Source organism: Cervus elaphus, chromosome 22 (assembly GCF_910594005.1).
Source record: "Cervus elaphus chromosome 22, mCerEla1.1, whole genome shotgun sequence".
Classification (NCBI taxonomy): Eukaryota; Metazoa; Chordata; class Mammalia; order Artiodactyla; family Cervidae; genus Cervus; species Cervus elaphus.
The window spans coordinates 7,568,345-7,591,031 of NC_057836.1; the positions used below are offsets into that span (position 1 = coordinate 7,568,345).

General features: G+C 57.4%; 1 protein-coding gene across 7 annotated transcripts in view; it reads right to left on the reverse strand.

Annotated features, from left to right (window-relative positions):
- Positions 1–1,997: 1,997 nt before the first annotated feature.
- ZC3H7B (zinc finger CCCH-type containing 7B) overlaps positions 1,998–22,687 on the reverse strand; it is a 57,843-nt gene continuing 37,153 nt past the window's right edge. For 3 of the 7 annotated variants that reach the window (XM_043881194.1, XM_043881195.1, XM_043881193.1), the window contains 13 exons: positions 22,133–22,221; positions 21,239–21,338; positions 19,608–19,769; positions 17,381–17,586; positions 16,283–16,383; positions 15,147–15,328; positions 11,390–11,475; positions 6,417–6,553; positions 6,222–6,327; positions 5,973–6,081; positions 5,608–5,741; positions 5,317–5,480; positions 1,998–4,999 (listed from right to left, as the gene is read on the reverse strand). In XM_043881194.1, coding sequence (XP_043737129.1) covers positions 4,753–4,999; positions 5,317–5,480; positions 5,608–5,741; positions 5,973–6,081; positions 6,222–6,327; positions 6,417–6,553; positions 11,390–11,475; positions 15,147–15,328; positions 16,283–16,383; positions 17,381–17,586; positions 19,608–19,769; positions 21,239–21,338; positions 22,133–22,221 — 1,823 coding nt within the window. In that variant the 3' untranslated portion in view covers positions 1,998–4,752. The remainder of the gene's footprint in view (positions 5,000–5,316; positions 5,481–5,607; positions 5,742–5,972; positions 6,082–6,221; positions 6,328–6,416; positions 6,554–11,389; positions 11,476–15,146; positions 15,329–16,282; positions 16,384–17,380; positions 17,587–19,607; positions 19,770–21,238; positions 21,339–22,132; positions 22,222–22,687) is intronic. The other 4 variants (XM_043881197.1, XM_043881198.1, XM_043881196.1 and 1 more) reach the window with 4 other exon arrangements.

Sequence of the window (22,687 nt, forward strand, 5' to 3'; positions counted from 1 at the left end):
CAGGCGGCTGGGTCGGGGGGGCAGAGGCAGAGGAGGGGCAGCACACGGAAACCTGGACACGAGGGGCCCGCATGGCAGGCACACTGGGATCTCCTGGGTCCTGGCATGCCTTGGGTCTCCTGGCTCAGAGGTCTGGTGGCTGTCCCGGTGGGGGCTGTATGTGCATGCCATTTGGGCAGAGTCCCCTAGGTGCCCAGGCAGCCTCTCATAATCAGCTTCCCCGGAGGCAGGAAGGAGGAGTTGGGGAATCGTGGTGATGGCGGTACGCACGGTGGCCCCTAATCACAGGACCAAAGGCCAGAAATGGGCCTACATTCAATATCTGGATTAGTTAGCTCAAGCCTGCTCGGGCACCTTGATGAATGAAGCCACTGACCATAAATATCTAGGTTACATCGGGCATTTCTAGGTTACATGTCACACGTGGCGATGCACGTGTGAAATGCAACCAAAAAAAGGGAAGATGCAGAGCAATAAGTACACATTGATTACGATGATCTAACATTTTTAAGGCTCAAGTCCAGGCTCACCTCCCCCCAGGAGCCCTCCCCAGCTCCCCAGCGTGGACATGGTATCTTCCGTGTCACCTGGTGTCTCCCACCACTGTGTCTGTCACATCATCCTACACTCTTCCCTACAGGCCCATCTCTCCCCACAGACTGGATTCCCGGAAGGCCACATTTTGTCTATCATCTTGTATCTGTAAGATCTGAGATGGGACAAGTGTTCAGCTAATATCTACCTGAGCTAAGAGAGAACTGGATGAGAATTTAGGGGAATTTATGAGAATTTAAGAATTTAGTCCACTAGGTTCACTGAAGTACTGCTTATCTTATTCTTCGACTTTCTAAGTTTAAGGGAGGTTCCGATGCACGTTAACGATGTCTTCAGCCTGAGGACGGGTCTGCATTTTCTCCTGGGAGCTGGACCTTGCCATACCCCTCTGGTTTTTCACAGTGCAGCCAGGGGTCCTGAGAACCCCAGAACACCAGTGCTGAAGGGACCTTGCTGATCACCCAGTTGCCACTGGTCCTCCATTTTTTTGGTCTCTTTTGTGAGGGTCCTTGGAACCCTTCACGGAACCTCTGTGAGCTGAGATGTGGACTCCAAATGTGGAGGTTGCTATAGAGACAGACTTGCTGTATCCACGGTGCCTGGCATGCAGAAGGTGCTCCATCAAGTCAGCTGCTCCTGTTATTCATCTGGTCATTTATCAAGCATCTGAGCCCCTCCTGAGTACTCAGCCCAGAAGATTCCTGTCCTCAGAGGATTCACAGACCTTCGACCTCTGTCCCTGGAGCCACTGCACCCTGTAGTTTGAAATTGTCTGGTGAGAGCTTACTCTCAATTGTATATAGCCGCTCCCGTCAGGACCCCTTCCATCACCTGCAGCCACACACAACCCAGGAGATTCGCAAAAGGGCCTCAGGCAGATACAGGGGTCTCCGACTGAGAATCCCTGATCCGGTCTGCTGTCTCTTAAAGATGAGGAAGCTGGTCCCATGTGACTCAGACCTCCCTCAGGCCCCAAGGAGTCCAGGCTGCACACAGGCTCATGTCCCAAAGTGCGTCAGAGCCCCTTACCTTTCTGGAATAAGCCACCCCCAGAAAGGGCACAGAGATAGCACAGGGTAAAAGCAGGGAAGTGTGGGTACCGCTGGAGTCCCCACACCGAGGCCACGAGCAGACAGGCTGCAGAAGAGCCAGCAAAGGGTGGCCTGTGGGGCCACTTAAACCGAGCATAGTTTGTCCCCGCCAGCGAGGCTCTGTGTGAGCCGGGGTCAGCCGGGCTGCCCTGTTTGCATGAGGACACAGACCTTCTGCCCCTCACCCCTCGGAATGTCTGCCTTGGGTCATGCCCTGTGCCAGCCAGCCGGCCAGCTCCGCCCCACAAGGCCCCCCTGGCACAAGCCTAGGAAGGGAGGAACAGGAGTGACACCTTGGGGACAGAGGTCAAAGTGCACGTGTTTATTTTCTAGAACAAAGGCTAAAAGAAGCAAGTTTCTTTCATTTTATTTTAAGAAGGACAAAAATTGTTATTAAAACATCTACATTATTATCAAGATACTAGACCTTATGAATATTTAATATTAAAGTGTGGTATTCTTAAATTTTTAATACACAGACATTTTTAAAGGACCATTAAGTTGATTACTGCCCACCTGAGAAACGCAGCCTCCCTCCCGGCCCCATCCCTAAGGGACCCTCACATCAGGGGTGCCTGTCCCCCCTTTGCCATATCTGCCATGATGTCTAGTCCCTGCCTGCTGGCGGGGGGGACACAAGCCCGCTCCAACTCTCTGAGCCTCTCGGTCCGGTTCACAACTGAAATAAACACACTCATCATTCAGAGTGCGCGCCTGTCTCCCACACCCACCTCCTGCTCCCTGCCTGCCTCTGGTTCGCTTCCAACCCCGTGGGGGAATCCAGCTCTGGCCAGGCCAGGGTGCCCCCAACATCCCAGGGGCCTCTGCATGGATAACAGGTTGGAGAAGAAGAAAAATCTGGATTCTAATCCTATTCCTTCAGGTGGGAGACAGACACCAAGTCCTTTTCTTTCCCTGAGCACGCATGCTCCCTCCCCACTCAGCTGAGGTGGTCTGGAAGCTCTGAGGCAGAGCTGAGCCCAGGCAGGGACCACTTCTGCCCCTGCTGCCCAAATTACCTGCCCCCTCACCCCACTCCAGTCCCTCAGTCCTTGCAAAAGGCTTGCTGACCCTGAAAAGCCCTCCTCATTATGCCAGGATGGCTGCGTTTTCTGGCCAAATGCTTTATCTTTAGCCCTCATTCTTTATCATTAGAAGTGATTCCTCGGATACCACACACATATATAATATTATATAGAGCGATATATTTAATACCTGTGTATATATGCATCACGGGGGCGACATATATACACACTAAAAACAAGGCTGGTGACGACAGACTGCAACGGCACGGATCAGGGAAAACAAGTGTCATCAACATTCACGGCCACGGCCCCCACCTCGGGTCTCTCCTCCCCCTCCAGCCGTGCCACCAGCACCCAGACTCCGCAGTGCTGGCCTGCCGGGGGGAGGGGCGGGGAGAGGAAAGATGCATGCCACAATTATCAGGAAGAGGTCGGGCAGTGGCAGCGAGAACGAGGTTCTCTGCGGCCCAGGGTGCCCGTCATCATATCATCGCACACTCGAAATTCTTGTTTGAGGGGAAATAAAGGGTATTCCATTCTCTCTGTCTCACCCCCCACCCCCCGCCACTGACTCCAGCCTTGGTTCTCGGCTCCTTCCGGGGACCCCACCTCTTGTGCCAATGGTGTGGGGCGTTCTGGAATGTCTAGGGAACCGGGGGAGGCTGGGTCTGCCCACAGGGGGGTGGGATGGAGAGGAGGGGGTGCACGCAGACACATCAGACAGGAGGGATGGGAGAGGACTTGGTGGGGTGGGGGGGGCAGGTGGGAGTTGGGGGTCAGCTGGGGTCCCAGGCAGCTGGCAGGGCCAGGATCAGGGAGCGGCTGGGATGGACGGTCCTAACTGTATGTCTGGGTCGAGGGGAGAAGGTGGAAGGACTCTGCTGAGTCCCTAAGAAAGAGGGGCTGTGTCCGATCCTGCAGCAGCCCATGGTGCCCACGGTCAAGTCTCCCTTCTCCCCACACCCCATGACTGCCCACCCTCCCCGTCCTCTCCCCCCAGGACCTTCTGCAGAACCTGAGCCCACGTGCGCCCTGACAGGTACCGCCTCTCTGGAGCAGGCCATAGGGAAGTGACCTTCACTGCTACAGTCCTTCCGACCATCCTCAGAGGGAACTGTCCCTCTACAGGGCGTGGACATGACCCACCCCTGGGTGGGGCTGCCTGGGATCCCAGCTGCTGATTCAGAGACTGTCACATCCCTGCCGAGAGCCTGGAGGCTCCAGCTGGTAACGGGCCCTGAGTCTTGTGACCACATGTGCTTCCCAGCTGTGCCATGCCGTGTGCTGGGGATGCTGGGCAGATCACTCCCCTCTCTGAGGCCTCAGTTTTTCTATCTGCAAAATGGGGGTTGGGGATGTGTTATCTCTGAAGGCTCCGATGATCTACAATCTACGTTCGGTGGCCCACAGAGAAGAAGGGCTGGGAGGATGGCCTGAGCAGAGAGCCAGGCTCCCCAGTCAGGCTGCAGAGACCATGAAGTCCAGCAGCTCCCATTCTTCCAACCAGAGGGGAAACTGAGGCCCCAGAGGGTTAAGTGACCTGTGCAGTGTCTCCAGTCCTGTCCTGGGGCTGGGTTTTAAAGCTAGTTGGGGGCCTCCTGCCCTTGTTGTGTCCTGATCTGCCCCCAGGGTGGGGAGGGTGGGGTGGGAGTGGGGCAGGGAGAAGGACCCTCCTGCTGCAGATTCAAGTGGGGGACCCCAGGCTCCCCAGCCCTGAGCATTGGGCCCCCTTGAGGAGCAGACAGAAGTTAAAGCTGTAGGCTGAAGCTGGAGGGGTCAGCCAGACCCCTCCCTCCACAACCAGGAGAGCTGGGGTTGGGGAAGGGAGGCACTGCCCAGGGCTTCGGTAGGATGAGAACCCTGGGACCAAGGGGTAGGGGGGCAGGCTGCAGCTCGTGCACCTGGGTATGCACTGGGGCAGTGGTGGGGGTGGGGGCAGGGAGGATGGATGGGGCCCCAGGGTGGGGGGCTGCCCAATGCCCCCCACCCCCAGCCCTGGCTGGCCCCAGTCCTCCTAACAGGTGCTCTGTTCCCACCCCTGGCCCCTGATCCTAGGACTTCACCCGTGGTTGAGAGCTGGCCTAGTCCCCGGTGCTGGCGGCAGTGGCGGGGGCCTCCGGGGCGGCACCAGGGGTGTTCCCGTCCTCCTGCAGCAGGAAGTTGTATTTGCCGAAGTCGTCGTCCCGCGGGCACAGGAGCATGTCCTTGCGGGCCTTGGCCAGCTTCTGCTTCAGCACCTCACGCCGGTCCAGCCACTCGTTGAGCTCCTCCTGCCCGTGAGCGCAGCGGCACTTGTCCCCGTCCGGGCAGGCCTTGCCCTTCTGGAGCCTGCGGGCAGCAGGAGGCTCACTGCCCAAGCCCCGTGCCCTGGTCTCCACAGGCTGCCCGGCCTGGGGCTGGAAGTCCCCATTCCCCTGCCACCCAGCAGGGTCAGCCCCAGGACAGTGGGCCTGGCCCAGCCTTCCTGAGGATCTCACACCGGGAGGAGCGGTCCCTGCCTCCAATGCCGCCGTGGTCCTCACGCCAGGAGCGGCTATTTCTGGACATGCCCACCTCCCGGCCAAGCAGAATCAGAGCCGGCCACCCCACAGCCTGCCAGGCCCTGCCACCCCCGCCCCCCGGCCCAGCCCTTCCCCAGGGGGCACCTGTCGCAGAGCCGGAACTCGCCCATGGGGAAGCGGTAGGCCCAGCCGCTGGCGTCACTGTCGGACGTGAACACTTTTTCCTTATGCTTCTCAGACTGGATGTGCTGCTGCCACTGCTTCTTGCTGTTGCTGTTCTTGCCGCAGAGCCAGCAGTGGTACCCCATCTGGCAACACGGCCACCGTGGGTGCCCACTCCCTGCCCATCTGCCCAGACCGCTTCCCCAGGGCGACTGAAGCCCTCCCCTCGGCCCTGCCAGGTCAGGCTGGGACCAGCCTGCAGGCGGGAGTTACCATGATGTCGGCGTAGTCCGTGGGCATCTGGATCTGCTTCTCCCCTTCCCGTGAACCGACGGGTGTCCCTTCCCCTGGCTTCCCAGGGTTGTGTTTCTTCAGCCACATGTCATAGGTCTGCTGCATGTCCAGGACTGATGGGCAACAGGGGACGGAGGGCCTGGTGAGCACGGATCCTGCCTCCACTCTGTCCCACGACCCCTGCAGGACCCCAGCTGTGGGGCTGACTGGTCCACTGGAGACCCAGAGAGGGCATGGCCCGGGACATGTGGGTCCTGGCAGCAAAGTGAGGTTCAGTGGGTGCCCTGGGGCCTGCTGAGTGGGGGTGTCAGGGTCAGCCCCGCCCCCCCACCCCGCGCACTCACTCTTGTTCTCCTTCATGAATGTCCACATGTCCCTCTCCTCCGGGCTGTGTGCGAAGGAGCAGTTCCCCACGTACTGGCACTTGCGGCCATTCTGTGCGTGGATGCAGAGCTGTAGGGGGGGGCATGGGGAGAGTTTGCTGAGTCCTGCTGGATGGTGTCATGGTCCCAGAAAGCAGGCAAGCCCTCCTGGGCCCCATGGCCCTACATCCGAAGCCCTGATGCCACCCTGTACCCCGCCCTGGCGCTCACATCGTATTGCTGTGGGAAGTTGCGAATGGACGGCAGTGGCCGCACTGACACCCACTTCCTCTTGGCCTTGGACATCACCAGGAGGACCCGCCGCTCCTTGGTCCAGCTGCAGGACACAGCAGGCTGTGTGACCTCCACGGAGAGCCCGGCTTTCTCACCCCCACCGCCCATGCCCCTGCCTGGCGCCCAGCTCACCAGTGCCGCGCCTTGGCGCTGCAGTACTTGAGGTCCTTGTCGGGCTCCACCACCTGCCCGTTCCTCCAGCACTGGCCACACACAAACTTCATCTGCAGGTCAAAGGTGCTAGGCCCATGGGTCCGCGGGGCACCCTGCTGGCAAGAGGGGCTGGTGAAGCCACAGGACCAGGCTGAGGCCCTGGGGTCTGACACATAGGCTGCCTGGAGCCTTGGAGTCAGCAGGTCCATTCCCACTTACTGGTGGGAAGTGAAAGAGGAGTGAAAAAGCTGGCTTAAAACTCAACATTCAAAAAACTAAGATCACGGCATCCAGTCCCATCACTTCATGGCAAATAGATGGGGAAATGATGGAAACAGTGACAGACTTTAGTTTTGGGGGCTCCAAAATCACTGCAGATGGTGAGTGCAGTCATGAAATTAAAAGACACTTGCTTCTTGGAAGAAAAGCTGTGACCAACCTAGACGGCATATTAAAGAGCAGAGACATTACTTTGCCGACAAAGGTCCATCTATTCAAAGCTATGGTTTTTCCAGTAGTCATGTACGGATATGAGAGTTGGACCTTAAGGAAAGCTGAGTTCTGAAGAATTGATGCTTTTGAACTGGGGTGTTGGAGAAGACTCTTGAGAGTCCCTTGGACTGCAAGGAGATCAAACCAATCAATCCTAAAGGAAATCAGCCCTGAATATTCGTTGGAAAGACTGATGCCGGAACTGAAGCTCCAATACTTTGGCCACCTGATGCGAAGAACTGACTCATTGGAAAAGACCCTGATGCTGGGAAAGATTGAAGGCAGGAGAAGGAGACGACAGAGGATGAGATGGGTGGATGGTATCACTGACAGGATGGACGTGAGTTTGAGCAAACTGGGAGTTGGTGATGGACAGGGAGGCCTGGCGTGCTGCAGTCCCTGGGGTCACCAAGAGTCAGACACGACTGAGTGACTGGACTGAACTGACCCCCTAACTCCAGCTCCACGGCCTCTCAGCGTGGGGGCCAGGCCTGGGACAGGGCTCTGGTCTCCTGAAGGAGTGCTTGTCGCCTTATCTGGCTAGTCCCCACAGGCCTGCTCTATGGAACTACTGGCATGTCCCTGGGCATGGCTTGTGACCTCTTAGCTCCCTACTTTTGCACATGCCTGGAATGCCCCTCTCTATCAGGCTTGTTCTGGAAACTTTTGAAATCCAGCTTAAACACCACCTCCTTCAGGAAGCCTTCCCTGAAGTTCTCCTAGGTGGCAGCTGGCCATCCTACAGGCTGCCATAGTACCTGAACCACCTCATGTTGACTGCCTCATCTAGTTACAAGGGCCAGGCCTGGTGGAGAGCAGGGCCTAGAGGGTGGGGCTGGAGGAGCCTGCCAGCCTGACTGTGGGACAGACTTCTGAGCAACCCTGGACTCTTTTTTTTTTTTAATATTTATTTTTGTGTGTGTGTGTCAGGTCTCAGTTGCGGCATGCAGGATCATCCATCTTCATTATGGCCTGCGAGATCTTTTAGTTACAGCATATGGGATCAAGTTCCCCAACCAGGGATCGAACCCGGGACCCGCTGAATTGGGAGCATGGAGTCTTAGCCACTGGAGCACTGGGAAGTCCCAGCCCTGGACTCTCTGAAGCCCCACCATGTTCCTTCCCATTCCCTGTCTCAGCCTTTCCTTTGCAGGCAGAAGGGCATGCTCTTCTGCATTCCTGCCTGGGGCAGGGTCGGGGGGTGGGCAAGAGGTGGAAGGTGTGCCCACCAGCTTTGTCTCCACCACCTGCAACACCTCGCCCAGCTGTGCTGGCCACCCTGACTGCCCTCCTGTCAGTTAGACCTCCCCACGCTCCCTGGGGCCTCAGATGTGGGGTCACCCCTCCAGGCAGTCCTCTTCTCCTCTCTTGCCACGGGAGGACCCTCTGTCCCTGGCACTGCCTAGACCAGAGCCTCCCCTGAGCAGGAGGGGGCTCTCACTTTGTTGGATTTTTTTTTTTTTTGGTCATGCCACCCAGTATTTGGGAGCCTAGTTCTCTAACCAGGGATTGAACCCATGTCTCCTATGTCATAAGTGCAGAGTCTTAAGTGCTAGGTTGCCAAGAAAGTCCCTCCTGGGTGTTGACTGACCCGCTTGCTGGGAGACATGCTGCCTGGCCCAGCCCCAGGATAACACACATCCCAACAGCAAGGTAAAATCCTGCTTTTGTAACCTGGCTAAAGCTACGTGGCAGGCCCCTCTATCCCCACCCTCTAGGCCCTGCTCTCCATCGGGCCTGGCCCTCATAACTAGATGAGTCAGTCAACACGAGGTGGTTCAGATCCCACGGCCTGGCTATAGCTGGCAGGTTTACATGTCACCGGTGATTTCGAGACGTCCCACTGATTCCTCACAGAAGTGTGAGAGGGCCATCTCACAGGTGAGGTAAGTGGAGTCCAGGGGGTCCCGTGGCTTAGCCACTGCTCTAAGAAACGGCCATGCTGGCCCAGGGAGCTTCCTTTTCAGAACTGCAGACTCAGCAGCTTCTTGCAGCAGACCTGGGGGTAGGGGTCATTCCCACTGGACTGAGCGGAAGCAGAGGCTCAGAGCGGTCCCTAACCCTGCCGCGGGTAAGTGGCCTGAGGACAGAGATCTGGTGTGAGGCAGGTGCCCCCTCTGCCCTGTACAGTGGCCACAACTGCACCAGGGGCACCAGGCCCGAGCAGCTTCTACCCTGGCATCCTGTCCTTGACCTCAAGCTGCCACTGGCCCCACCCACTGATGCCAAGCGAGACATCTCATGCCCGGGCCACAGCCAGGCCTGGCACAGAAGGCCTGTTCCTGAGCCAGGCCCGAGAGTGGCATCTCGGGTGGTCAGGATGCAGGGGGGTCAGGGGAACGGCAGTGGTGCAGACTCAGTGTTCTCTCTCTAGCAGATGACGCTGCAGGTCCAGCCTGAGTCCTGCACTGCTTCCCAGCCGGGCTCCTGCCCAGGAGCAAAAATAAACTGCGTGGCGGGTGGGGAAGAGGACTAAATGGGAGAGAGGCGGAGGACAGACAACTAGGAAGAGGAGAGAGAAAGAAAAAGGACCAGGAAGGAGCGGGTAGGCCAGGAGAGCGAAGGCCGAGAGGGTCAGCCAGCCTGGCCCAGGCATACCCCACTGGCCAGCCTGCCCTGCTCCCTGGCTCCCAGCCACACCCAGGCCGGCCTTAAGAGGGGCCTGGGGCCCAGGGTCCTCCCTAGGTGACCAGTGGGTGGGCCAGGAATGGAGAGGGAGTCATCCCCCATGTGACTGTCTCCTGGGCCCTGGGACCACCCCTCTCCCCCCTCTATCAGATAGAGTTACAATGACTCCTGCCTCTTGGGGAGGGTGTGAGCTTCAGGGGTGATGGGGTCCCCACAGGGAGCAGGGACATGGTCAGCTCCTGTGAGCCTCACACTGGCCCTGGAGATGGCAGGCAGGGCTCTGATCCGCAGTTTATGAATGAGGGGCCCTCAGGCTGACGGGGATGGAGCGGCTGGGGAGGGAGCAGAGCGGACTCTAGACAAGCCTTCAGCGAACCCGAGACCACCTCTGCTCCTCCTCTGCTGCGTGTGCCCCGGGCAAGTCTCTCGTGCGTCCTGAGCCTCAGTCTCCCCTCCCGAAAACACCACCATGCCCCAGTTCATGGCGGGGGACCCGGGTGAGGATCCAGAGGGATAGGAAGTGATATGAACAGTGGAGGGAAAGGCTGAAGGACACCAGGACGTTTACATGGTCTCAGAGGACTTCCAGGAAGACAGTCATTCATTACAAAGGAGGAGAGATTAACTTCACAACAGAGAAAGCTTTCCAGTGGAGGCACCTTTAATCAAATTACCGGGGAAGGGACAAATGGACGTGACATGTCTCCAATCAGACAATCCCAAACAGATGGGCCTTTTACAAAGCATCTGGCTCTTTAAAAATGTCAATGTCAGGACTTCCTTGGTGGTCCAGTGGCTAAAGACCCTGTGCTCCCAATGCAGGGGACCTGGATCCCTAGTCAGGGAACTAGATCCTATAACTAAAGCCATAACTAAACCCCCAGGTGCCATAACTAAAACCTGGCATAGCCAAATAAATAAAGAATAAATATTAAAAAAAAAAAGTCAATGTCATGAAAGACAAAGACTCCGAGGAACTGCTTTAGATTAAAGGCACACACACACATACAGAAAGACAATACAGGAATACAATGTGTTGCTGGGATCTGGGGAGGAGTCACAAAAATCTGAATAATAGTACATCACTGGAGGAGGAAACAGCAACCCACTCCAGTGTTCTTGCCTGGAGAATCCCATGGACAGAGGAGCCTGGCGGGCTACAGTCCACGGGGTCACAAAGAGTCGGACATGACTGAGCAACTAAGCACACGTGTACGGTACAGCACAATCCGGATAATCACCCCAACGTGAATTTGGTGATGTTGGTGACTATACTGTGGTCATTATGGAAGACAGCGTCCTTATTTTTACACTGAAGTATTTTGGGGTAACGGGGCATCATGTCTACAACTTACTCTCTAATGGTTCAGAAAAGTGTGTGTTTCTGTAAATAAATGCGTATGTGTGTATGTACACACACACACAGCACAAAGTGAGGGTGGACAGCTGTAAAATGTTAACACATGGGGAATCTAAAAAAAGCTATACACAAATTCTTTGTGCTCTTCTTACAATATTCTGTTAAATAAATGATGACTAGGTAAAGAGATGGGGGCTTCCCTGGTGGCTCAGATGGTAAAGAATCTGCCTGCAATGTGGGAGACCTGGGTTTGACCCCTGGGTCAGGAAGATCCCCTGGAGAAGGGAATGGCAACCCACTCCAGTATTCTTGCCTGGAGAATCCCATGGACAGGGGAGCCTGGCGGGCTCCAGTCCATGAAACTGCAAAGAGTCAGACTCTGCATTACGTAAAGATAAACCAAAGGGATGGGGAATGGGGGCTGCCCCTCGTGGGGGCTGACCGCACCCCATACGCCAGCCCAGGGTCTTACCAAGCTGCTGCTGGCCTTCCCTGTGTGAGCTTCCATCTGCTGCCAGTATTTCTTGGATTCCTGGACGATGTCTTCGTGGGTCATGCCTGGGGAGGGGGGTGGGACAGACACGGAGTCCCTGGAGCTCAGTGGGGAGAAAGGTGGGGAGTCCGAGAGGAGTTGATGCCACCCCAGGCCCAGGGAGGAGCCCCACTTCCCAGTTAGGCTGGGGAAAGACGAGGGGAGCAGGGACAGCCTGCATGCTCTCTAGGCCCATTAGTTCATCTGCAGCTGGAGACAGAGGCCTGATTCCAGGCATTGTTCCAGGACCCACAGAGAATAAGATGCAGGAGCAAGATGTGGGCTCTGCAGGATGACAGAGGCCTCCCTGTACCCACGCCAGCGTCCCTGTCCCTCCCCTGTCCCCTGCCTCCCTCGGGGGTGGGGGCCTCAAGTCTGACCCCTGCTCGGTGGCCTCTAGCCCGCAGGTTCTTAGGGCTTCATGTCTGGCCCAGCCCGGCTGCCCAGTCACCAAGGGGCCAGGACTTCACTGCCAGTTGGCAAAGGGCAGATACCCAAGCCTGGTGGCCCAGACCCTCCTAATCTGACTGTGGACACAGCGCACCTCTGAGGGGCAGCTCACAGCCTCTTCCACGAGGTGCGCCCTCCTCCCAACCCCGCTCCGGTCTTCTAGTTCCTTCTGCAGACCCACTTTATTTGCAGTCTGGCCCTGTGGATACCGCGTCCCCACGGCGGCTCGCCAGTAGGGGCTTACTTGGCCAGGCATCTGCTTGGCACCCATCTTCTTGCTGCTAGATGAATCTCCAGCCCAGAGCTCTCCTGGGACCTTCCAGACCCCCATATCTGGCTGCCTGCTCGACCTTTCCACCTGAAGTCCAACAGGCAGCTCAGACTGCCCCACATCCCAAATGAGCCTAGATGTGATCCCCTGACCTGCTCCTCCCCGTCTCAGCACACGGTGTCCCCACTGGGGTCAACCTGATGCCCTTCTTTGTCTCCTACATCATGTCTGGTTCATCAGCTCCCACTGGCTCCACCATCAATACACCGATCACTTCTACCACCTCCGCCGCTGCCACCCGGGCCTGAGCCACACCCCCCGGGCCCCCTTCCATCTGCCCTTGGCCCGTCTGTTCTCCACCCAGTAGCTAGAGCGAATTCTTAAAAACACTGATCAGGTCATACAACTCTACCCGCTCAACCCCTGACCCCCGACCCCCGACCTCTGCACATTATATTTAGAACAATCACAGGTGGCGCTAGTGGTAAAGAACCTGCGTGCCAATACAGGAGACATAAGAGACCGGTGTTTAATCCCTGTCGGGAAGAGCCCCGGGAGGAAGGCCTGACAACCCACTCCAGTATTCATGCCTGGGAGAACCCCACGGACAGAGGAGCCCGGCGGGTTATCACAGTCAGACATGACTAAAGCGACTTAGCATGCAAACATGTACGCAACTATTTCTATCTCTATTTATGATCTCGAGACTTTTTCACCTCTTAGGCCTCATTTCTGACACTGCCCCTCCCCCAGCACGAAGCTGCTCTGCCCTCAGACATCCTTCCTTCTGTACCAAGCTTGCTCCTACTTCAGGGCTGCCAGCCTTGCTGTTCCCTCTGCCTGGAATGCTCTCTCTGCCCTTCCTTGCTCAAATGCCACCTACTCTGAGAAGCCCTCTCAGACTTCCTAATCCCAAATGCCCCATCCCGAGTCCCTCTCCGTCCTCCTGCTCTGCTTTCCTTTCCTCATGTTACTGATGTACATCTGAAACTCTATCACCCTATTCCATCAATTCTCAGAAGATAAGGCTTATTAGATGCACCATTATTTTATGTTCCACACACACAACAAAAATGTTGTTAAGTGAACGATGACAGGCAGCAGGGGACAGTACGCCTCCTGGAGCAGAAGGATGGAGGGTCCTTTACCTCCCTGTTCGACTGTCTCCCTTGCTTTCATGTACATCCCAGGGCCCTGAGGCTGGGGACCTCCACATGCTCACTCAGGACCCTGACAGAGTAGGTGCTCAAGGAATCCCATCAGGTGAGCCAGTGAGCAAGTGAATGGCTTTTAACTTCCTCATCGCTGAGGTGGAGCTGACATCACCGCCTCACAGAGGAGCACTGGGGCTTGGTGAGGGGCCGCTGGTGACCAGACCACCCGGGTGGCCCATGGAGCTCTGCCTCCTGGCTCCTCTGCACTGGCTCCCCTGGCAGTGCCCACGCAGGGATAAACCCAGGGTCTTCTGGGCCTGGAAGCCCCATAATGCAGAGCCTTTGAGTCCTGGGGTGTCCAGGAAGTACTGGTTTCTCTGCAGCCCCCCACCACAACATCACTGTCCTCCTCTGAGCCCTGCAGTCCTCTCCCTCACTTGAGCCCCCACCTGAGCCCTTACCTGAGCCCCCACCTGAATCCTCACCTGAGCCCTCATCTGAGCCCTCACCTGAGCCCTCATCTGAGCCCCCACCTGAATCCTCACCTGAATCCTCACCTGAGCCCTCACCTGAATCCTCACCTGAGCCCCCACCTGAGCCCTCACCTGAATCCTCACCTGACTCCTCACCTGAGCCCTCACCTGAATCCTCACCTGAGTCCCCACCTGAATCCTCACTGAGCCCCACCTGAATCCTCACCTGAATCCTCACCTGAGCCCCACCTGAATCCTCACCTGAGCCCCTACCTTAGCCCTCACCTGAGTCCCCACCTGAATCCTCACCTGAATCCTCACCTGAGCCCTCACCTGAATCCTCACCTGAGCCCCACCTGAATCCTCACCTGAGTCCCCACCTGAATCCTCACCTGAATCCTCACCTGAGCCCCACCTGAATCCTCACCTGAATCCTCACCTGAGCCCCCACCTGAATCCTCACCTGAGCCCCCACCTGAGCCCTCACCTGAGGCCCCACCTGAATCCTCACCTGAGCCCCCACCTGAATCCTCACCTGAATCCTCACCTGAGCCCCACCTGAATCCTCACCTGAGTCCCCACCTGAGCCCTCACCTGAATCCTCACCTGAGCCCCCACCTGAATCCTCACCTGAGCCCCCACCTGAATCCTCACCTGAGCCCCCACCTGAATCCTCACCTGATCCCCCACCTGAATCCTCACCTTAATCCTCACCTGAGCCCCCACCTGAATCCTCACCTTAATCCTCACCTGAGCCCTCATCTGAGCCCCCACCTGAGTCCCCACCTGAATCCTCACCTGAGCCCTCACCTGAATCCTCACCTGAGTCCCCACCTGAATCCTCACCTGAGCCCCCACCTGAGCCCCCACCTGAATCCTCACCTGAATCCTCACCTGAGGCCCACCTGAATCCTCACCTGAATCCTCACCTGAATCCTCACCTGAGGCCCACCTGAATCCTCACCTGAGCCCCTACCTGAGCCCTCACCTGAGCCCCACCTGAATCCTCACCTGAATCCTCACCTGAGCCCCTACCTGAGCCCTCACCTGAGCCCCCACCTGAATCCTCACCTGAGTCCCCACCTGATCCCCCACCTGAATCCTCACCTTAATCCTCACCTGAGCCCTCACCTGAATCCTCACCTGAGCCTCACCTGAGCCCCCACCTGAGCCCCCACCTGAATCCTCACCTGAGCCCCACCTGAATCCTCACCTGAATCCTCACCTGAGCCCCATCTGAGCCTCACCTGAATCCTCACCTGAGCCCCACCTGATCCCCCACCTGAGCCCCATCTGAGCCTCACCTGAATCCTCACCTGAGCCCCACCTGAGCCCCACCTGAGCCTCACCTGAGTACTGCTGCAGGAGCCAGACCTTGAGCTCGATGAAGCTGTGGGCGAAGTGGCAGCTGTCCTCGCGCAGGCAGCCGTATCGCACCTCGTGGCGGCACACGTCGAACTGGAAGTGCTCCTGGAACTGGCGAACCTTGGAGTACTTGAGGGAGGTGGAGCGGACGATGTGCACCAGGCACCTGGCGGGCAGGATGGGGGGGTATGATGCAGTCTGCAGCCCCCCATCCCTGGTTGAGGCCCCCTCCCTGGGATCCACGCCGGACACCTGATGAGGGTCTCCTACCCGGGCGCCTCCCCCTATTCACCACTGGCAGGGGAGGGAAGGGGCGGTGGTCCTATGCTTGGGCAGGTCTGCTGCGAACCCCAGCGGTGTGCCCCTCTCCCAGCCTCACCCTGGAGACGGCTTAGGACGGAGCTGCCCCAGACCCCCAAAAAGGGCATCTCCCTGGGGTTCCCCAGCTTGATGCCCCAGAGCTGGTTCTGCACCCGGAGGGATGACGCCTGAGCATCTCCTCTGGGCTGGGAATTTTAACTACCTTCCCAGTAACCCTGGGAGATGGGGATCAACATCCGCTTTATAGATGAGGACACCAAGAGAGGCCAGAGGATATAAAACAGACCAGTGTCGGAGCTGGGGTTTGGACCCAACTCTGATTCCATCAACCCAGACTGGGGCACAGCCAAGAGGAGTCAGAGGGAGCATAGGTGGGTGCTGGATCCCACAAGCCTCTCACACTCACTGTCCGATGCCTGTGTCAGGACAGTGGAGGACGCTGGATGGGAGTCAGGGATGTGGCCCTCACCTGCTGTCTGAGTAAGCAGCTTCTGAGCCTCAGCTTTGTCAACTATGTATCAGAGACACTCACTCCTCCACACAGGAGGACTTTAATGACTGCAGAGATCATTAAAAGATGTAAGAAAATGCTTGGCCTATAGTAGATGCTCAGTACATGTGATTCTGTCCTTTGCAGGTGGATGCTGGATCTGAGTCTCAAATCCTGCCCCTTGCCTTGACACCCTAGGCCCACCCTATGGCCACAACTGCTCCCCAGACATCTAAGCTGCCCCAGGGGGCCTCTCCACCTGCCCTCTCCCTGATCCAGGCCGTGGGTCTGGCTGTGGGCCTCACTCACTTGTTGTTGTAGAAGCTGTGCTTGGCAGCCAGGTTGGAGCAGACAGACGGAGAGTCCTTGGTGCCTTTGCTGATGATCCGGGGTTTACTGTCAAAGCAGATCTGCCCGGGGAGGGGGTGGGCTGGGACCCAGCATGGCCACCCCAGAGGGACAGACTGGGTCCCTGCAAGCTCTGCCCTGAGTCAGAGGGGTGAGGAAGGGAACCCCAGGGTCTGTGGCCCCCGCCTCTCTGATCCCACCACTCCAAATGCCTGGGGCAGGGATTACTCCTTATCTCTGAGCCTTCGTTTCCTCAGCTGTAACCCAGGGGAAAAACCACACCTGCTCTGTCCCACGGGTTCACTGTGAAGCCAAAGAAGGATCTAACGGAACTGCAGGTGTTTTGTGAAGTCTATGCAACCACTAGGCTGCGGACTGTGGTCCCCTGAAGGGAGTGGGAACCCCACCTGCTCTAAGAGTCAGAGGAAAGGGTTGGCTGTGTGAGGGATGGGGGCTGGCCGAACAGCACCACACTCTGCTGGCAACCAAGACCCAGCGCCCTCACTTCCCAGAGATGGAGCCTGTCCCTGCCCGCATCACGTGATGCCTGGTGGGGAGGCAGGGGCCAGCAGGGTCTCCTGTGACAGCTCTGGGAAGGAAATGATCAGCTTGGTGGGGCTGCTGGCATCACCCTTGAGACTCAGAGGGTCCAAGACACAGAAACACAGAGAGGGCACCCCGGGGAGAGGGCCTGGCCTGGACACAGGCAGAGAAGTGGGCAGGAAGGCACCATGGGCATTGAAGCCAGCACAGCTGGATGAGGAAGTGTGGGGGGCTTAGCATGAGTTCCTAGGACACCTGAGTTGGGCCTATGGTGGCTGGAAGTCAAGAGCCAGGTGTGGTTCCTTCTCTTTCCGGCTTCAGTTTCCACCTCCGCAAAATGAGGGGACTGGATAGGATCTTGGCTCTAGTGCCATAGGGTCCTAGGGGCCTAACTTTCTGACAGTCCCAGGACCTACTCATTGTAAGGGCAGGCCTCCAAAACCCTCAGGTCCCCGGGCTCATCGCCCACTGTGGAGCCCCCCACTGTCTGTGCATGGACTGGGGAGGGGCTGGTACCTCACAGAGGAAAGTGAAGATGCCCTGGTGCTCCTTGAGGAGCTTGGCGATGGTGAGGCTGCCGCGCTTGACGCCCCCCAGCGGGTCGAAGAGCAGGTCGCGGTTAAGGGTGCCCTTCCGCTCCTCCGTCCACACGTCGATCTCCTCCTGATGGTAGGCGAAGGTGCAGTTATCCCCGTACTTACAGTCCTGCTTGTTAATCATGTCTGCAAAGAGGCAACAGGACACACGTTCCGCCAGGCGGACGGCACCGCAGCGCCCTCGCAGCCACTGCCGCGGCCGGACGGGCAGGCAGCCACCCAGCGGGGCTTGGGGGAGTTTGCGTTCATCCCCGCTCCTCCGCTGCACAGAGCTGCTGTGTACGGGCCAGGAAGACGGCAGGCACCAGTGGGCTTTGTAGACATAGCGAAAGTGAAAGTGTTAGTCGCTCAGTTGTGTCCAACTCTTTGCAACCCCACGGACTGTAGCCCACCAGGCTTCTCTGTCCATGGAATTCCCCAGGCAAGAATACTGGAGTGGGTTGCCATGCCCTTCCTCCGAGCGATCTTCCCAACCTAGGGATCGGGGTCTCTCGCATTTTGGACAGATTATTTACCGTCTGAACCACCAGGGAAGCCCAGACATATATAAGCCTCTAAATAAACACGGGAGGTTTTATTATTATTATTATTATTATTATTAGTCACTGGAAAAATACCACTGGTGACGGAAAGCACAGGCCTTGGGGTCTCGCAGATGTGGGCTGGGGATTCCCTGTTATTCCTGAGCCTCAGCTGTCCATGAAACGAGAACACGGTTGTTGTAGGAATTAAGTGAAATAATACATAAAATAATAAGTAATGATAGTAAACAAAATAATAATAAACAAACTCCTGGGGGCCAGGGAGCTGGGAAGGCAGCAGGTTTATAATCTAGAGACCAGCCATTCCCTGGGAGTGGGAACTGCTTTTCTTTCTTCGTCCCCCTCCTTCACACTCTAAGTCGGCCCTGGCCCCCAGCCAGGCTTGCTGGCACACAGGGATGAGCAGGCTGGTGGCCAAGTGACCCCACAGACAGTGGGCTCTGCACTGTGACCAACTCTGCATCCATCGGGGAGCCCTAGGAGGGTGGGTCCCAAGATCTGGGCACTGCTTGAAGGAGGAGCAGAGGATGACCAGGTTCCCAGGGTACAACGTGTGCAAGAGTCAGGGTTCAGTGTATATGGTGACTGCTAGGGCCAATGGGGGACTTGTAGGCCTCATGGAATCGGGACTTCATCCACACTGGCTGGGGCATGACTGGAGGAGACCTTCAAGCTCAGAAATGACAAGTCTTTAAGATCCAGCTGGGGGACTTCCCTGGTGGTCCAGTGGCTAAGAATCCGCCTTTCAATGCAAGAGGCACAGGTTTGATCCCTGGTCAGGGAACTTAAGATCCCACATGTGGTGGAGCAACTGAACCTGTGGCTGCAACTCGAGAGAAAAGCCCACATACTGCAAAGGAAGATCCCGCAACCGACACAGCCAAAAATAAGTAAGTAAATATTAAAAAAAATAAAGCTAGCTCTTAAAAGATCCAGCCGGGAAGACGAACTGATCCAGAAAGCCTGGGTGGGCTACTGCCACGGGCTGGGTTGGGGGAAAAAGGCGGAGCCTGGGGCAGGCTCCCAAAGTCTCAGTTTTTTCACTCAGAGTTGTCGTGAGGATGTGTGATGGTGGGAACAAAAGGGTGACACTCTAAAGCTTTGAACACTATTAAGACTGTTCAGGTCTTGCACCCAGATGGCACCCAGAGGCTTGGTTGGGAAGAAGAAGAAAGCAAATGAGGTACCTGTCGAATATCCACAACATGTCAACCCGACATGAGCCAGAAGGGAGGATGATGACAACACGTGAATTTTTAAAAGCTAGTGTCTGTCAAGCCCTTACTATGGCCCAGTCTCCAGTGCTTTACATGGTTTCTCTCCACATCCTTCCCATAGCCCTTTGGGGCCCAGCAGTGTATCAGAACTGTCTGACCCTCACACCCAGGAGCTGCTGAGGCCCCAGCTTGAGTGTGACACGCGGAGGCTCTCGTCTGTCTGCAGAGCTGGTCAGGGCTGGAGCTGCTTGTCCTCACGTGGACTCCATCCTCTCTGGACCACCCCTGTCTGTCTGCCTGTCTGCCTGCGGTAAGGCGCAGAGCCAGAGCTGGCTGTGGGCAGCTGGGCCCTTGGCCGTGCCACCCGCCCCTGTGGCGGCCCACCCACCTTTGCACAGGTAGTAGGAGCCCACGAAGCTGGTCTTGGTGGGCCGGGGCCGGATCCGCTTCCATGTCTGGTCCTCGGCGCTCCGGAGCCGGCCGAGCAGCGTGTCCCTCTTGCACTTGTGCTCAAGGCCCTCGCGGTAGGTGTAGTCGCCCGCTCTGGGGCCTGTGGGGGCAGGGAGGACCAGGACTGTGGTTCCGGAGGCAGAACTGAAGGGGGACGGGGGACTGGCCACCCCACCCCTCTGCCGCCTAGAAGCCCACTTCCTTCCTCTGGGCCTCCCACCAGTTCCTTGCCTGTGCTCCCTGTGGACAGGGTGGCGGGGCTGGCTGGAGAATACCCTCCGAGGAGCCCCTTCTCAGCGCCCGCCCCCTTTCCACCACTGCCCTGACTCTCCAGTCAGAGAGCCTGACCATGTCAGTGTCTCCTTGGAACAAATGATGAAGACAGCCGAGCAGAGAGCAGGCTCCATCTCCTTCTTTTCCTGCCCCAGGGAGGTGCGGCCAGCCTTCCTTAGCCTCCCTCCCCTGCTCCTTTTCCTTTTTATCCTGGTCCTCCCAAATCTTCTGACCAAGGGACTCCCCTCCCACAACAACGGAGTGAGGCGAGTCTCCCCAAAGAGACGGAGAACCAAGATCCCTCGTGGGGACCCACGTGACGTGGCTGGCCAGCACTTGGTGGGCAACAGCTCTGCTTTCCTAGCAGGGGGCTGCGGATCGGGGAGAGGATGCGCTCCGTACAAGGAAAAAACCTCCTTATGGGCACAGACACCCAGCAAGACGGTGTTCTGCCCCCTGGCCCCGCAGGGCCATGGGCTTCACAAGATGACTCTGGCAGTCACGACATGAATGTGACGGGGAGGGGGGTGGACGACAGCAACAGAGGACCTCTGAGGTCCTGTCAACTCCAGCCCCTCTGAGATGGAGATTTCCAGGCTGGGAAGATTTGTAACCCTGAGATACCCAGAGAGTACTATTCTGAAACATCAGGACTGTGGAATTCTAGCACATGAAATGATGTGAGTCTAGAAATCTGAAATTCTAGGTGTGTTGAAAATTGTTTACCAAGGCCAGGCACCTATCTGGAATTGCTCCTACAGTCTCCTTTGGGTTTGGGGGTGGGGAGCCCAGGAAATAACCTTTTCCAAGCTCCTCTGTCCCCTAGATTCTAGGCAAGGTTTGAATTCACCCAGTGAGAGGTGGATGGAGAGGTGAGTGTGGACAGGGATGCAGGCTGCACTTTCTCAGCAGATAGGTTTGCGGCAGCTAGCTAGACCCTGCCTTCCACAGCCAGGAGCCAGCCTCTGGGCTATGGGGTAGCCGTGATACTGGCCGGCAGCCCCCTGAGAGAGGAGCTCTGTGTGAGCAGCGTACCCCACTTCTGGGCCTCAGCTTGTGGAAAAGTAGCCCACAGGCCTGATGGTGTCTCCTGGCTTCCACTCCTCCAGCCTCTGGCAGTTTTGAAAGTCCTGCCCTCCCTGACATCCCGGGCTACTCTAAATAGCCAGCAGGGCTTCTGTCTTCCCAGACTTCTCTCTGACGGGTGCACTGGGCTTCCCTCATTCTGGGATTCTACGCTCCTGAGATCCCTGGCACCTCTGGGCAGAGGGGCGGAGCACAGAGGTGTGGCCTTACCTGTTTTGGGGTAGCAGAGCTGACAGGCCTGCTTAAACTCGTGGGTGGCAGCCAAGGGGTTCTTGATGAGCAAGGCGGTGTTGGGCATGGAAGGCTCTGGCTGTAACAGGAGGAGGTTGACCATTTTAGGTGCTGGACGGTGGCCAGAGCCACCAGGGCCAGCCTGGGCACCAGAAGTGCGACACTCCCCCCCAACCCCACCCAAGTGCTGAACCGCAGCCCGGGACTCTCCTTCTTCCCCCAGCCTCCCAGACGGGGAGGTCCTTGTTACATGATCCAAGAATCCAACAGGGCTACTTCAGCCTAGTCGAGGTGCCTGGTGACAGTGACCTTGGCCCAGAACCTTTCCTTGAGTCAAAGTCCAACGTGAAAGGAGTGAAACAGGAGTGGCCCTGACTGGGGCCTTAGGACAGCCCACCACCCCCCACCCAACCCATCCTCTCTCCCAAGCCCCCACGGCCTCACTAGATGGGAGGAAGGCAAAACTCAGAGAGGTTGGGTGGCTTCCCCAGGGCCACACAGCTACTGTCTTGGCTGAGGCCAGAGTCCAGGTCACTTGAGACCTGGGCAGATGTTCTCCTCAACTCACACCTGTCTGAATCCTGAGATCAGGGATGTTAATGACCCTGGAGAGATCACTCAATCCTCTGAGCCTCGATGCCCTCTCTGGTCAGAAAAGCAAGGGCCAAGCCCTCTACTTGCTCCCAGCATGCCACCAGGCCAGGAAGGGTCTGGAAGGGCCGGGAAGAAACCGTATCTGGCCCGCCTGCTCGAGAGATGCTGTACCTTATCCCACGTTGAGGGCTCACCCCCACTCTGGAGCCCACAGTGCTTTGCCTCCACCTCCCAGAGAACATGAGGTACCTGGGCACCCATCCTCGCCGAGTCACTCACCGAGGGGGCTGGCTTCTGAGTACCACTCGGGGGACGATGGTCCTGTGAGTTGGCGTCCTCTGGGCGAGAAGACGCAGGGGTCACCTGCCCTGAGGGGTGTAAGGGGCCCTCTGTATTTCTGTATTTCTAACTTGGAGAAGCCATCCAGGCCACACATGCTCTCCTATGTGGGCCATCGCCCAGGGACAGAGAAGCCTCCCCGCTTGGGCACATCCACCCCCTGCTTACACCTTCTATGCCCTAATGGCCCCCCGGGAGAAAGCCTGAGCTCCTCAGCTTGGCTCATGGTCCTCTGAGACCAGCCTCAGGCCTTCAAGGCCCCCTTACCTGCCCACCCTATGGCCGACTCCCCTGCTCATCCAACAGACCCTCCAACACCAGGCCGTGTAGCATCGCTCCCTCAGCTGGCAGGGGATCCTGCTAGCTGTCATCTCCTCCAGGAAGTCTCCATAAAGCCCATCTGTGCCCCCCGGGAATCCCCATCAACAGTGAGCACTCTAGGCTAGGTCTGTTGGGAAACCGGTCCCATAGAGGCCCAGGCATGTCTGTTTCCTT